This window comes from Kazachstania africana, chromosome 3, assembly GCF_000304475.1.
Source record: "Kazachstania africana CBS 2517 chromosome 3, complete genome".
In the NCBI taxonomy this organism is placed as follows: domain Eukaryota; kingdom Fungi; phylum Ascomycota; class Saccharomycetes; order Saccharomycetales; family Saccharomycetaceae; genus Kazachstania; species Kazachstania africana.
In genome coordinates, this window is record NC_018942.1 from 842,742 (window position 1) to 858,014 (window position 15,273).

A 15,273-nucleotide genomic window follows, 5' to 3' on the forward strand; every position below is an offset into this window, starting at 1 on the left:
GTTTCCAATTTTTTTGTTCAACTTGAAGGAACAACAAACTATTATAGTACGAGACGAAAATAAAATGTCTTTAGTCAAACAAGTCCCATTTGGTAACACTGGTATTAAGATCTCCCCAATTGTTGTTGGTTGTATGTCCTTTGGCTCAAAGAGATGGCAAGCGTGGATTGAAGATGACAGAGAGGAAGCATTCAAAATCTTAAAATACTGTTACGATCACGGTTTGCGTACGTTTGATACTGCTGATGTTTACAGCAACGGTGAAAGTGAGAAATTCTTAGGTGAATTCCTGAAAAGGTACAATATTAGAAGGGAAACTGTCGTTATTTTAACTAAAGTTTACTTCCCTGTCGATGATGAACTACCAGAATTTGGTGGTTTCAAAGATCTTGCAGCCAGTGAGCAGATGCAACTTGATGTCACCAATCAAAGAGGCCTCTCTCGTAAGCACATCTTAGCAGGTGTCGCTAAATCTGTAGAAAGACTAGGCACTTACATTGATGTTTTACAATTACATAGATTGGACCATGGTTTACCAATGAAAGAAATAATGAGATCCTTGAACGATGTCGTTATGAGCGGTAATGTAAGGTATATTGGTGCTTCCACTATGCTCGCGACCGAATTTGTCGAAATGCAATATATTGCAGAAAAATACAACTGGTTTCAATTTGTTTCATGGCAATCTCAGTACAACCTATTGTATAGAGAAGATGAGAGGGAAGTTATCCCATTTGCCAAAAAACACAATATTGCTTTGATCCCATGGTCCCCAAATGCAAGAGGTATTCTGACAAGACCCAATGGTGTAGACTCTGATAGAAGCTCAATTGACCCACGTCTGCAGAATTTACCAGAACAAGATAAGCAAATTATTGACAGAGTCGAGAAAGTTGCTAGGGATAGAGGTGTAAGCATGGCGATGGTTTCAACTGCTTGGGTCTTAAGCAAAGGGTGTTCGCCAATTGTTGGTTTGAACTCTATCGAAAGAGTTCAAGAAGCCATTGAAGCTGTTAATCTCAAATTAAATGAGGCAGAAATTAAATTTTTAGAAGAGCCATATCATACCAAACCACTGGAACCAATTTTTAATTAAAGTAAACTTATATAAAGATTTAAAGCTGCCAATGCTTGTTCTTCCTATATAGTTTTCGAATAATAAGAAATTTTGAAATTTTTCAAGAAATTAGCGATGGAGCATGATAACATCGAGAAAATTAAAGTGAGTACCATATAGATCTAGCAAGAGTCCCATTGAAACGAAAGATTATTACATATATGTTCGATCCACTAGATTTGTATGAGGTAGCTGAAGCTAACGTAGAAGAGACACTCACTTTTGTCGAGTCGAATTCTGTTGGAGCTCCGGAATATTACGAAAATAAAATTGATGATGATTCACCGATTGATATATTAGACCTTCCATCAATAAGATATGCACCAGAGAATGTAGTATTGTGTGTTCTACGACTCTTAAGACCAAATACTCAAGTGAACTTTCACGCGGACACTGAAGGAGTCGTTTCTATTGATAGTATACGTAAACAAAAAGAAATATCAGAGAATGTAATGGATGAAGTTATAAATTGGTACGGCCCAAATGCCAGGTTGAATACGGTAGAGAAAATCTTCACCAAAATACCAAGTAATTCCCTAAGTAAAGATACCTTATTATCCTACTATACTTCCGTGTTGAAGCATTTTACAGATAACAAAGATATAGTTAAAGAAGTCACTTTACGTATTTCAGAGAATTGTGGTCGTAACGCCATGCCTTCTACCTATAGGGAATTTCAGATAAATAATTTGAAAAAAATTGTGAAACTATTTGAGCCCTCGTTGACGAATGATAACTTGGGGTGGAAGACGTGGGGATCGTCACTCATTTTATCGAATATTTTATGTGATAGGATTGATGAAAATTTTCTAAAAAGCTTCAATGGTAAGAGAATATTGGAATTAGGTTCAGGAACAGGTTTAGTTGGCATATCAGTAGCATCTAAACTTGAAGAGATCGGGGTTTTAGATGAATATGAAATTTATCTTACTGATTTACCAGAGATTGTTACTAATCTGGAAAAAAATATTAGTATCAATCAACTTGCTAATAGAGTAGTTTCTGATGTATTAGATTGGACAAATCCTGAGAGCTTTGTGTCAAACTATGGTGATACTAGATTTGATGTGCTTTTAATATCAGACCCCATATATTCATCGAAACATCCTCAATGGGTTGTGAATATGATCGATAATTTTTTGTCACAAGATAATCATCAAGCAAGATGTTATTTACAGATACCTATTAGAGATAAATTTGCTAATGAAAGAGAGAATTTAAAAAAATTATTAGTTGATAAAAATTTCGAAGTTGTAAAGGAAATGTATAGTAAAGGTTTTGATGACTGGGGTGAAGTAAAATACTATTATAGAGAACTTAAAAGAAAATCAGATTAAGAAATGAGTTTTTGTCTTGATCACATAAACTCGCTGGCTATATTAGTCTTTGGATTTCGTTTACTTGATGGAGGTAAATTGTGTGTGATTTTCAAATACTCATCATTTAATGGTGTATACCAGATGTTTAATTCTTCCTTTGATAGAACATTTAGCAGATTATCGACTATATTTTCTTTGAATTGCAGACATTCTGGTTCGATTATATTGGTATCTAGAATATCTGACATTAATTTTGGCAAAAGATTTACTAGATAGATTGAAGAATACTTGAATTGCGAGATTTTTTCAGTCAGTACTAGTTGTTCCAGAAAAGGCATTTCTAAGATATTATTAGTGGTCAACATTGGTTGAATTAAGTTGAAAGTTGTGATGTTAGAAATCAAATTTCTTAGTATGGAAAGATGGGATGGCTTAATTTTCACGTAACCTTCAATAAAATCATGATAATATTTCATTAAATATAATGGGTTGACAAAAGATAGAAAGTCGATGATATAGTCGTTACTGGTAATGTGGAAATACTTATCATCTAAAGTCTTAAAATAGGAATCATCCGAAAGGTATGAAATTTTAGCAAAAAATTTGAAAAGATAGGATAATGCAAAAGATTTAATTTCTGGGAACATCTCATCTTGTTTTGAGAATATCTTAGCGGATTCTTCCATTATTGGCATAAACAAATCAAGTTGCCCCCATGCCTCTCTATTTAGAATATTCGTGTAGAATCTGAGTAAATTAATAAACAGAAAGATGTCTAAATTTAGGAATTTGTAAATATAGTTAATATCGAAGATATAAATTTGGTTGAATTGTGAATTTTCCATTGAAATTGTTAAAAATTCTAATAATCTCGAAATTAACACTGGACTATTTGAATTCTTAACCATTGATAAGAAACTGAGATTGTCTTGCACTAAATCATCTCCACAATTGGTAAGTACATGGTATTGGAAGATATTTTCGACTTCACTAATTAGTTTAATGTCCTCGGTTTCTGTATTGAAATATAGATAGAGTAAATCAGTTTGGAAAGTTTTGAAAGTATTAAATTTGGTTATAATCTTACAAGACAGTATGATTATGTTAGTATTTGAAGACTCTAGAGCTTTGTGTAAATCTTCCAGAGATATTATTTGGTTTAGAAGTTCCGAATCAACCAATTGAAGGATGATATCTGAAAGATCAAATAGTAAAGTATAATCTAGAGTTCGTATGTTATCTCTGTATAACAGAGATTTGATTTTATCCAAAACTTGTAGCATTATAGATTGATCATCTAAGGATGAAATAGTCTTCAAATTCAAAGCGGATTTCAGAATTTGATCATTGACGTCCCTAGGTAATGGTTCAATGGATAGAGAAGCATTCAAATCAGATAATAGCAGCTGTATAGACGACATGGGACTTGCTTTGATTAGCTTCTGGTATGATTTTCTAATAATTTTTATGATTTGTAAAGAAAAATAAGTATGTTACAAGATGCCATATTATATAATCAATTACATACATTTTTTTTTTCAATGCCAAAAGCTGGAAATCCAACTAAACATAAATTTCCAATGAAATGATAATCGTCTTCTAGCGATACTGTGTTTGACCAAATAAAGAGTGGTTTTATCGTCGATACCTACTGATTTCAAAGTCTTAATTTCATCTAACTTGGTAAAATCTTTTCTTGGCCTTAAGTGGATGAAGATAAATTGATTTAAATCGATATTATCTTCGCTAATTTTAGAAGTCAAGAATTTCCTTATATCGTTTAAATTATTCTCAATCAAGTCAAATTCGTGTACTATTAGCGATGAATTGGGCAATTTGATTCGTATATTGCAAAATTGGGCCCTATTTTTCGCAGATATACATGATGAATTTCTTCTCTTAATCAATTTCAACAATTTCTGTCGTTCTATCAATTGATAATTGGAACAAGAATAGTTTTCATCTAAATCAATCATATTTAGACATTTAGAATAATTAATATTGCTATCAAATTCGATGGTATTCAGTACTTTACCATTCTTAATTATTAATATTGTTTGCCTGTTGAAATATTCAATGTTATAAATCTTCAAAAATTTATTAAATTCCATTGAATGAATGATTAAATTGCACCAAATTGAATGGTTATCCAAAACACCTAGATATTCCGAATTGATAGTGTTCCAACTCTGTATGAGATCATCCGCTGATTGTTCATTGAAAGTATTCAATACAATTAGTTGCTTATTTGATTCAATCGATTTTAATATGGATTCACTGATCTGATAATTGATTACAACCATCTTGTTGCACCTAACTGTTTGACTACGTTAGGAGCTTACGTAAAAGCACAAAAGATGTTCTTATATATATACATAGATGTACTCATCATACGTAACCTGTTCTTACATACATGACAAGAACCAATCTGGGCTACTAAAGTTACCATGCTCTTCCGAGGGTCTAATAAGATGACTGGCTTTAAATCCGAAACATCCGTCCTTTAGCTCATCACCTTAAAGCACAAGTTCCCAACTTTGTTGATCATGCATAATCTTTACGTGTGGGTTTACTCGCTCTAATTCTCTCCTTGTTCTTGTAACGATCTACCAGGGGCTTGCAATCGAGACTTGGAATTACCAAGAAAAGTCAGTAAGTCGGGGGGGGGGGGGTTCCATCTTTGTAAGAATATGACCTGCTATTGACTGAATCGCCGATGCAATCAGCCACTTGGCCCCAGTTCCAAAGTAAAATGTGTCACATTAACCTCTCATAGATGGAAACTACGGTAATGCATGTATAGAGAAAGAAGGACCCTACTTTGAATGGGGCAAAGTCATGCGTGGTATTCCTTCCTCTTACCCTGTAAACATTTCGGACCATCATTTGGTGCAAATTACATATCTAAGATGATAGTTGAACTCAGAACATTAGAATGATCCGGACGACTTGGCAGCGTTTCATATAATTGAAGGCTTTCTTTTAGTATACGACTTCACCATTAATTGAAATCTGTATGTGCGGGTAATGGGCATCGTTATTTTCTTCAATATGATATTTTGGTAAAGCATGGCATTATTATTATGAGTTCATCGAGAAGAATCAATGCAAAGAAAGTCTTGCATGTCAAATGTCGACCTTTTGTGAGGAAGATTTACCCAAGATTAAAGATGTTATTATAGGAGAGACGATTGGTCAAGGATCTTTTGGGATAGTTAAAAGTGCACGCATTAAAGATTCGAATCAAAATAATATCTTTGCAATCAAATTTATTCATTTACCCTCTGCTAATGACAAAGGTATCACTGAACGAGAAATTTCTCGAGAAGTGTCAATTCACATGAAATGCTCCAATCATCCGAATATTTTGAAATTTATAGATTGTAATGTAACAAATAAGTTTCTTTGGATGGTATTAGAGATGGCTGATGGTGGTGATCTCTTCGATAAAATTGAGCCTGACTACGGTGTGGATTCTCATATAGCACAATTCTATTTCCAGCAACTCATTAGAGCGCTGGATTATCTACACAACACATGTGGCATTGCTCATAGAGATATTAAACCAGAAAATATCTTACTTGACAAGGATGGCAACTTGAAATTGGCAGATTTCGGTCTTGCATCTTCATTCAAGAGGAAAGATGGTACAATGCGGCTTTCACACGATCAAAGAGGCTCACCACCATACATGGCGCCTGAAATTCTCACTTTGAATAGTCCATACCATGCTAATATAACCGATATTTGGTCTGTCGGTGTTCTTCTATTCGTACTACTTGCAGGTCAAGTCCCATGGGAACTCCCAGTCAATGAAGACTCAGATTACAATGCATTCATAAAGAATAATGGTAATATCAATGCCGGACCATGGTCAAAGATTAAACTAGATCAATTAAATTTACTAAGGAAAATTCTACACTCAGATCCATCAAAAAGAGCAACTTTGACAACTCTTAAAAGTCATCGCTGGTTTCTGAAAAAAAACATGTATGCAAATTCAAAAGGTTTATGTAAAGATCCTGATTTACTTTTGAAAAACCTTTTATCAAATTTACACGTTTCACTAACAAATGAAAATTATGAAATTTTCACTCAAAATATGAATAATGACAATGCTCATAATAAAGTCATTTCCACTCAGCCTGTCACCAATGACTTGGCTGAACTCATGCATGGTTCTAATAGTATATCTAACGACAACGACGGACCTTTCATTTCACATACGCAAGTGAAAAATAAATCTATAATGACACAACAAGAAAATAATTGGATTCAATATATAAATAATGATATTGCTAATTTACAATTCATAAATGAAGATAATATGACATATTTACAATCACAACTAATATCCAATACCCACAAGAAGAAGTTGCTTTTCAACCCCGTGAAATTGACTAAGTTTTATACAATACATTCCATGAATATACTTTTAACAATCTTGGAACAAGCATTAGAATTATCCGGAGTCAAGTTTAAATCAGAACTATACGAAAATTTTTTAAAACTTGAAGATAAATTGGGCCCTAAGAATGTCTTTCCTTTAGCCATAAACTTGAAACTGAGTGACTGCAGAGGTGGCACTTTAAGTGGGCTCGTTTCAATTATAAATTATGAAGGAGAGTTGAAAATTATTCAATTCGAAAGAAAATCCGGAGATCCTCTGGAATGGAGAAGATTTTTCAAAAAAATTGCATTACTTTGTAGAGATATAATCCTAATCCCAAACTAATTTTTATGTAACTTTAAACCTATTTATCTGAATAATGTTCCAACTTCATTAAAAAGTCTAATAATTCAATTCTTAAATTACGTTTTTCTTCTGGAAGAAATTGTAAAAGCTCTTCATGGCCTAATTCATTTATGTATCTAACCAATTTCCTCGCATTTTGTGAAGGAAAATGATCTCTTAACGACTGCGTGGATGCACTAGATGCTTCATCTCTGTATTCTTCATCATCTTGCATGCGATCTTCAGAAGAAGATGATTCGATCTCATCATCTTCTATGTCATCCTTGAATTCATCTTTCCTTGCTTCCATTCCTTTTGAATTTGTTTTTCCTGCTAACACTTCGGTCGATTCATTAAAGGAGGGGTTCATTTTCTTGTCCTCTATCGTGTTGAAGTTACCTTCATTGATTTTGACACCAACATCACTAAAAGTACTAATAGCGCCAGTATGTGTATTGTCTTTTTGCTGCTTCGTGTTTTCTCTTCCAGAAGGTCGAGATACATTGAAAAGAGGTATACGTATACTAGGGATGTGATGTTTAGCTGGCCTCTCCAAGTTTCTGATTGCCTCTTTTTCCATTTCTTCTATGAAGTTGTCTTCTTCAATGGCAGCTTCAATAGGGACGAAATCATCATTATCACTACTGTTTCTAGTTGATTCCACCGGCACAAAATCGTCATTACGACTTACCTTATTAGTGATTGAATCGCTACTAATTCTGACATGTCTACCACGATCAGATTCACTATTAGGAGTAACAGCTTCAATGACGACATTGTTATTTTTGCCGCCACCAGTAGCATTACCTGCAAGAGAAACAGCACCATCATTATCCATGTGATCACCATTGACTTCGATAGGAACGATATCAGTAGCATTGCCATTGTTACTAATTTCTGTCTCCTGTGTAGCCTTTAAATTTCTTTCTATAACATTTGAATTTGGCAACAAAAAATTTATTTTCTGCCTCTTAATAGGTGATGAAACAGATATGGGAATACCATCATCTTTTTCAATTTCGTAAAACCTTACGGGCGACGTCATCAAGTCCCCATGGCCACGGTATGTTTTCATTATCTCTTTATTATTTTTGACTGCAAAATTACCTTTCGTATTCGTTATATCAGAGGAAGTGGAATCGTTTTGAGGTCTTAGACGATCATTGGTTTTTGATCCAGCATGCGCTATATCTCTCTGTCTTTCACTCTTTTTTGATGCAGACCCTTGTCGAAATTTTTCTTTTACATTCTCTTTTTCTCCTTCTTGCCTTTCGACGAAGTTTTTCATCTGTTCTTCTGAGGAATCATCAAGCCTATTGGCATTCTTGTCCCCCTCAAATAAATTTAAATGGTGGGCATCATCACTGCAACTTATTATATCTGAACTGCTGTTGACAAATATTTTTTTGTCCTCTGTGCCTGAAATTGTGGGTACCTTGTTTTCTTTTTTCATTGCCAAATTGCGGTCCTGACCATTCACAACATTTGGACTACTTGCAATAATTTTAGTGCTGTGTCGAGAATCCGAAAAATTCACCTGTGGAGAATGAATAGCACGCATGTTACTTATGCCAGATATCTTATTAACGTCTTGGGTACCCATAACTTGAATTTCAGCTGACTCTTCAGAATTTTTATTATTTGAAATTTGTAAGCCCTCAGGTGTCGAAAGTGAGCTGTCCGAAAAACTGGTCATAGTCAAGTTTGAGCTATCCTGCTTTTCTAGCGCTATAAGATGGTCAACTAAGTCATCAAATTTCGGTATTCTTTTTATCGAAACATTTTTTATGTATTCATCAGAAATCATGTATTTCAATACGGTTTTATCATTAATAGACATTTGTTTCTGCATTGGCGATATCAAATATACCATGAAATCCACGACAACATCCTCGGACTGCTCCTTCAGTAAGAGAATAAAATTATTTATCCCGTCAACATATTGCTTTTCAAACGTGAGACTTGGATCTTTGGAATGAACCAACAAAAATGTAATAAATTCTGATCTTAAATCATTGAGTACATCAAATTTTTTAGATTTGATAAGAGCTTCGATCAAAGAGATGACATATTCCTTTTCTTTAACAAAAAAACACTTTTTTAGCACATTCTTCCTTCTTTCCGAGTAACCTAATCTATCACATATTGCAACGAGAAAATTCGGCTGAAAGTGTTCCAGACTTTCACTGTCCACTTTTGTGAAGAAATTATCTAGTAGTCCTGTATCCCGCCCATTTAGATAGGCAGTCACAAAAAAATTATTTAAAAGATCCCACCGCTCATCCTTAATGATGCTTGACAGTATTGAATCTGTTAATATCTTTCGAACATTAGAGATACTACCGTCTAATGCCTGTTCAAACAAGCACGAAGCGACAGAATCAAAATTTTTTACAACTGTACTCAATCCAGACTTTTCCCAGGCTTCTTTTAGTAAGATGACTTGTGTCTCAGAACTAAAATTCTTCATATCAGGGACGAAAGCCAATATCTCATCAGCTGAGAAAAAATCTGACAGATTATCTGGATACTTGGGAAGTAAAGATTCAATTAAGATCGGATTCTTTTTTACACAGTCAGACACGAGTTCCTTATGTCCATATTCTAGTAGAGTAGGTAACAGTTCAGTAAACGTCTCTGGCCTTGACGGTAACAATTTTTGCAAAAGAGCGATAAGATGCGTTACTGAAACATTTTTTCTTTTAGCAAGGTATGCTTTTACGAAAAAACAGAAATCACTCTCATCCCAAGCACCCAGGTGCAGTAGAGTTACAACATCAAGTTGTTCAATCTTTTTGGAATAGTCAATGAAGTTTTCAATAGCTTTTTCGGTATGAATCGTGCTAACACAATGAGCTAATGCAATAATCTCATCCTTGGAAAGTGAAGGAGGGAATAATGTAGAACCCACCCAATTTGACAAATATGAGTCGACTTCCTTGTTACCTATGAGTAAGAAGTTTTCAACAACAAAAAGCTCTGGAATAATACCTTTACTATTGTTCAATAGCTGCTTTAGGAAAGTCAGAAGACATGTCCCTTCGCGATCACTTAACATATTGAATTTGGCAATATAATTTGTAAAGGCCTTGCTATTCTTGTCAAATAGAATATCTTTGAAAGTAATAGCCAGTTTAGAGGAATGTGTTGAAAAAATCCTTACAGTATTTGCCTTGGAAGAGATGCGTACCGAACGGTTGACCACGAAAGATAATACATCCGAAAATGCCTCTAGCACCTCGGTATTTCGAAGATGTTCTGGAAGCTTGCTGAGAAGTAAGTATAAAAGCTTATCCGTTAAATAACTCAAGGGATGGGCTCCGGTGTTGTCCATACATAAACCCATGATCGATAGGTAATTTTCATTTAAAACGTTGGGATGAAGACTTGTAATGTCATCCAGTGAAATACCTGTAGCTGCAACAACCCTAACAGGATCCGCGTAGGCTCGTATGACTTTCTGCTTCTTGGTGGTATAAGGCTCTTGATCTCCAGGTCGGCGTTTCCGTTTAACCACATCAAAACCATGTCCTCCCATCATAAGTGCCAGTAAATGAATAACTCTAGCGCGTAATTGATTGTTTGGTGATGTTTTTAAAAAACTTATAAATAAAGGTTTTAACAAATTATCCCAGAAGAAACCGAATCTCTTGGCGTCGTTATTAACGTTAACAGTCGACACTATCGTAAAAGTAAGTCCGTTCAAGCAATATAAGAGACCATCCCGTACTGCAGGCATGGTATGCTGACCCTCGGAAAGCTCGAATGGTCTTCGTAGTAAGTTTAGCATCAACAAATCCTTTTCGTCAAATTTGCCGCTGATTTCAGAACAAACACCGTAGAACAATATTCTCCAGACTTTCAATGACATCAATTTGATATGCTCCTCTGGAATTTCAAAACATGAAGAATTTAGTGAGAGCCAGTTATTCTCGTAAGTTCCTGCTGAAAGCTCTTCTATCTTGTCAGCTTTCCTATAAAGTAAACCAACCATAGCCAACCAGAGATCTGCTGCAATTTTATAATGTTTGTTAGCTAATAAGAAGTAATTGATGTGATCTCGTATTACCTGACCCAAAGTCATCGACTCAAGTAAGGATTTATCCTTCAGGTATTGTTGCATCTTAGGTAAGAATTTTTGTGGTACGACATCATTTAATTTATCAACTTCAATGGATTGATAAATGTTTATCTGGGTGTTATCGTGATCCAAACATAGTCTTAAAAAATCAAGTAGAACAGAAATAGCTGCTATGATACATTTCCAACCATTTGATCCATCATCTAAAAGAATTCTCAGTAGCACTTCACCTGGCAGCCACAAAGAAGCTTTATTAAACATCATATCGGGATATTTCTCCAAAAAGCGACGCAGCAACATGAGCTTCTCAGTACTTAGGTTTACACTATCCACTTCCTTAATATTAGGGACAATTGAAGTCAAATTATCTATAGTATGACTTGGTAAATAGTAAGAACCAAATTTTTCCTCCTTCAAAAAACTTATATGTGAGATAATCATTACTTTGTTTGAATTTGAATTACTTAATGTATCGATGGAGTATTCATAGAAGGTTGAAAGTTTGGCTATCAATGTCTTGCGTTTTGACAGCCTCCTTACCAGTATTTGATTTGAAAGTAAGATAGTAAAAAAACGGACAATCTGAATGTAAATCCTTGAACTGAACGGATCCTTCTTTGTAGTTGTTCCCAACAATTTCTTCTGTTCCCAATCCAAATGAGGTAAGCAAACATCCGTAATAGTTTCCAATTTTTGAAATAAAATGTTAATCTTTTTTTCATTAGTTTCAGAAACATGATCACTGGCACTTAGCCCTCGACAAAGGTTATTAAAAGTTGCATATATCTCAAAACGACGTGAATTATGTGGGTCACTATTGCTTGATAATACATACAGCCCGCCTTCAATAACTTGTTTAAACTCAGCAAGATTATTGTGGTCTTTCAAACTGTGTATTTCGCCGCCAGTCCAATAGGAAATATTATTAGGATTAGTTTCTGAACTATCATTATCGATAGGTACGATACTGTCTCTCTGTGATTTCTCATGATTTAATTCCTCATCTGTATCTTGAGTTGCACCGGGATTTCGCAGTATAGATTTCACTGGTGGCTTTGATGTGGATGATGGTGTCGGTGATGATTTTGCAGTAATTCTTTCAGGTGACGAGTCAATCCTATCAGAAAATGCAACGCTTTTCTGTCCGGGTGAAGATAAAATATCTTCAGAGGGTCCTTGGCCAACAACTTCAAAAGCTTTATTTAACACTGTGAAATTCTTACTTCCCTCAGGTAAGGTAGCCTCAGAACTTGATGTTATTTTGCGCCTTTTTGGGGTAGGAGAGGTGTTATTTGCACTGTTCCAATATGCTGCGTTCTGCTGTGGTTGTGCAGACAGTTGATTTGACATAGATGGTTTTACCCACGTAGATGACGGCGATAGGTTCTTCTTCTGTAATGTTCTTTGGGATATGTGTTTATCAATCATGGCTAATGCCTTCATATTCTTCTTGGGAGAAGCATCTTTATGAGATTCGTCTGACATTATGTACTTGCAATTAAATGAATATATGAATAGTAACGATACAATGTGGAAAGCAAATGAAGTAAATCTTTAAATGTTTCTCTTTCGAACAAAAAATTCTTACGTAGCACAGTCAACTAATAGTACGGCAGAATATGTACAGTAAAATCCTGTATATGAAGTAATCAGAAAACAGTTATTATAATGGAAGTACAAAAAATTTAAAAGGGTCAGTCAGTAAGGTCTGTAATAATTGAAGTTTCTTGCAAATGAAAGCTAACATTATGAAATTTTTGATCAATAATATTGCGAAACGATCTTACGCGAAATTAGAAGAGAGAGAGGCACTACCTTAACCATCGAAAAAGTTAAAAGATAATTGCTGAAAGCAAGACAATTTAGCCGACCAAATCATGGAAGAACCTGTCGTGAAAGTTTGCAATTTGAAGCTAGTGTTACTAGGAGAGTCATCTGTAGGAAAATCTTCCATTGTAACCAGATTTGTTACTGGCAAGTTTCAAAAAAATAATGCTACGATTGGAGCTGCATTCACTTCTAAATCCATTAAATTAGACGATTACAAAGAAGTTAACCTGGAAATATGGGATACTGCTGGTCAAGAGAGGTACAGGTCTTTGGCTCCAATGTACTACAGGGAAACAGACGTTGCCCTCGTTGTTTTTGATGTCACAAATAAAAGAAGCCTGGAAAGGGCACAAAGCTGGATAGATGAATTAAACTTTTATATTGTATCAGAAAGGCAGCATGCTGTCAAAATAATGCTAGTAGCTAATAAGGCTGACTTGATAACTGGTATGGATATTGATACAAATGTTGATTTATCCTTCACTAAAGTAAGTGCGAAAACGGGAGAAGGTATACAAGAATTGTTTGACCAAATATTGTCACAAATACCAGAGGACAGTTTCAGGTCGCCAGATCACGATAATAAGAATGTTATATCAATTAATAAAGATAATGCTACCTCGAATGTAAGCTATTGTACGTGTTAATATTCTGTACTAATGAATAACCTATATCTAGAGAATCACATTACTGATGATCTACATTTCTCCCGGTACAGCAAAGCTGCCGGCCCAAGAATAAACTTCATCACTTAAGCTACTTACTTCTTCGGATTCTTCGCAGATCCTCTTGAAATTTTGAATCTTCTCGTTGGAACTCTTGACATTTCCTGGTTCTCTATTCTTCAATATATTAGCAAGTTCTATGGCTCTGCCAATATAATCAGCAACTTTTTCAAAATCTACTTCTTTGAAGCCTCTTGTAGTCATAGCAGGTGTACCTACCCGTAAGCCAGATGGGAACATCGCAGATTTATCCGTGGGTATTGTGTTCTTATTCGCGGCAATATTCAGATATTGTAAAATTGCTTCTAAGCGGGAACCATCTATACCCGTTGGTGACAGGTCGATCAATATTAAGTGATTATCTGTACCTCCTGAGACAATGTCCAAACCATGTTTGAGTAATGCTTTTGAAAAGGCCTTAGAATTGAGAAGTATTTGTCTCTGATATTGTTTGAATGCCGGTGACATTGCCTGTTTCAAGGCCACTGATAATGCTGAAATAGTATGGTTATGAGGGCCGCCTTGATGTCCCGGAAATACACTTGAATTTATCTTCTTCTCAAGGTCATAGTTAATTTCTTTTCCCTTCGCAGTTACACTTCTTAATCCTTTTCTATAAAAGATCATAGCACCGCGTGGACCTCTTAATGATTTATGTGTAGTCGTAGTGACGATATCAGAGTAATCAAAAGGAGAGGGGATGACATTTGCAGCTACTAAACCAGATATATGAGCCATATCTGATAGTAAATAGGCCCCACATTCTTGTGATATTTTTTGGAATCTTTCATAGTCTATCAACCGTGAATAAGCGGATGTACCAGCCACAATTACCTTAGGTTTGAACAATTTGGAAGTGATTTCAAGTTCGTTGTAATTAATTAATCCCGTTTTTAAATCCAATCTGTAAGGCATACTTTGGAAATATTTGGAAATATAAGATACTGGCATCCCGCTCTTTGTACTATATCCATGCGATAAATGTCCACCATGAGGTAAATCTAATCCCATTAATCTGTCGCCTACATTCATAACAGCAGAATAAGCATATAAATTTGCAGGTGCCCCACTTAGTGGTTGTACATTAACGCCCCATTTTTCTGGGTCTAATCTATATAATTCCAGAGCTCTTTTTTGACATAACGATTCCACTTTATCAATAATTTGGTTACCACCATAATAACGTGCACCGGGATAACCTTCTGAGTACTTGTTCTGAAACTCTGACCCGAGTAAATCCATGACAGCTTTTGATGTAAAATTTTCGGATGGTATCAAAGTTATTGAATGTTTCTGCCTTAATTTCTCTTCTTGAAGGATCTCATTCATCTCTGGATCAATTTCACTAACGTGTTTGGAAAGTAGCGCTAGCGAACCATGGTTCTTGTAATTGCCATGAAGATGCCTAGTAAGAAGTGCAGTCGGTCTATCTCTAATAAGAAGTGAAGTCCTTGTGATTAGCATTG

The 15,273-nt window shown here is 35.1% G+C and overlaps 8 protein-coding genes across 8 annotated transcripts; 4 read left to right on the forward strand and 4 right to left on the reverse strand.

The window, feature by feature from the left end:
- Positions 1-64: 64 nt before the first annotated feature.
- Positions 65-1,096, forward strand: KAFR0C04240 (aldo/keto reductase; the record flags this gene model as incomplete). The annotated part of the gene is made up of 1 exon (XM_003956501.1): positions 65-1,096. One exon carries the CDS (start codon positions 65-67, stop codon positions 1,094-1,096), a length of 1,032 nt encoding a protein of 343 aa, XP_003956550.1.
- Positions 1,097-1,278: 182 nt separating this feature from the next.
- EFM2 (S-adenosylmethionine-dependent methyltransferase) lies at positions 1,279-2,454 on the forward strand (the record flags this gene model as incomplete). Its single annotated transcript, XM_003956502.1, has 1 exon — positions 1,279-2,454. One exon carries the CDS (start codon positions 1,279-1,281, stop codon positions 2,452-2,454), a length of 1,176 nt encoding a protein of 391 aa, XP_003956551.1.
- A 20-nt stretch (positions 2,455-2,474) lies between these two features.
- HSM3 (Hsm3p) lies at positions 2,475-3,857 on the reverse strand (the record flags this gene model as incomplete). Its single annotated transcript, XM_003956503.1, has 1 exon — positions 2,475-3,857. The coding sequence occupies one exon, from the start codon at positions 3,855-3,857 to the stop codon at positions 2,475-2,477; it is 1,383 nt and encodes a 460-aa protein (XP_003956552.1).
- Positions 3,858-3,974: 117 nt separating this feature from the next.
- UBX7 (Ubx7p) lies at positions 3,975-4,739 on the reverse strand (the record flags this gene model as incomplete). Its single annotated transcript, XM_003956504.1, has 1 exon — positions 3,975-4,739. The coding sequence occupies one exon, from the start codon at positions 4,737-4,739 to the stop codon at positions 3,975-3,977; it is 765 nt and encodes a 254-aa protein (XP_003956553.1).
- Positions 4,740-5,566: 827 nt separating this feature from the next.
- On the forward strand, positions 5,567-7,171 carry CHK1 (serine/threonine protein kinase CHK1; the record flags this gene model as incomplete). The annotated part of the gene is made up of 1 exon (XM_003956505.1): positions 5,567-7,171. The coding sequence occupies one exon, from the start codon at positions 5,567-5,569 to the stop codon at positions 7,169-7,171; it is 1,605 nt and encodes a 534-aa protein (XP_003956554.1).
- Positions 7,172-7,190: 19 nt separating this feature from the next.
- On the reverse strand, positions 7,191-12,737 carry RIF1 (DNA-binding protein RIF1; the record flags this gene model as incomplete). The annotated part of the gene is made up of 1 exon (XM_003956506.1): positions 7,191-12,737. The coding sequence occupies one exon, from the start codon at positions 12,735-12,737 to the stop codon at positions 7,191-7,193; it is 5,547 nt and encodes a 1,848-aa protein (XP_003956555.1).
- A 392-nt stretch (positions 12,738-13,129) lies between these two features.
- Positions 13,130-13,729, forward strand: YPT10 (Rab family GTPase YPT10; the record flags this gene model as incomplete). Its single annotated transcript, XM_003956507.1, has 1 exon — positions 13,130-13,729. The coding sequence occupies one exon, from the start codon at positions 13,130-13,132 to the stop codon at positions 13,727-13,729; it is 600 nt and encodes a 199-aa protein (XP_003956556.1).
- A 51-nt stretch (positions 13,730-13,780) lies between these two features.
- SHM1 (glycine hydroxymethyltransferase SHM1) lies at positions 13,781-15,271 on the reverse strand (the record flags this gene model as incomplete). The annotated part of the gene is made up of 1 exon (XM_003956508.1): positions 13,781-15,271. One exon carries the CDS (start codon positions 15,269-15,271, stop codon positions 13,781-13,783), a length of 1,491 nt encoding a protein of 496 aa, XP_003956557.1.
- Positions 15,272-15,273: the final 2 nt, after the last annotated feature.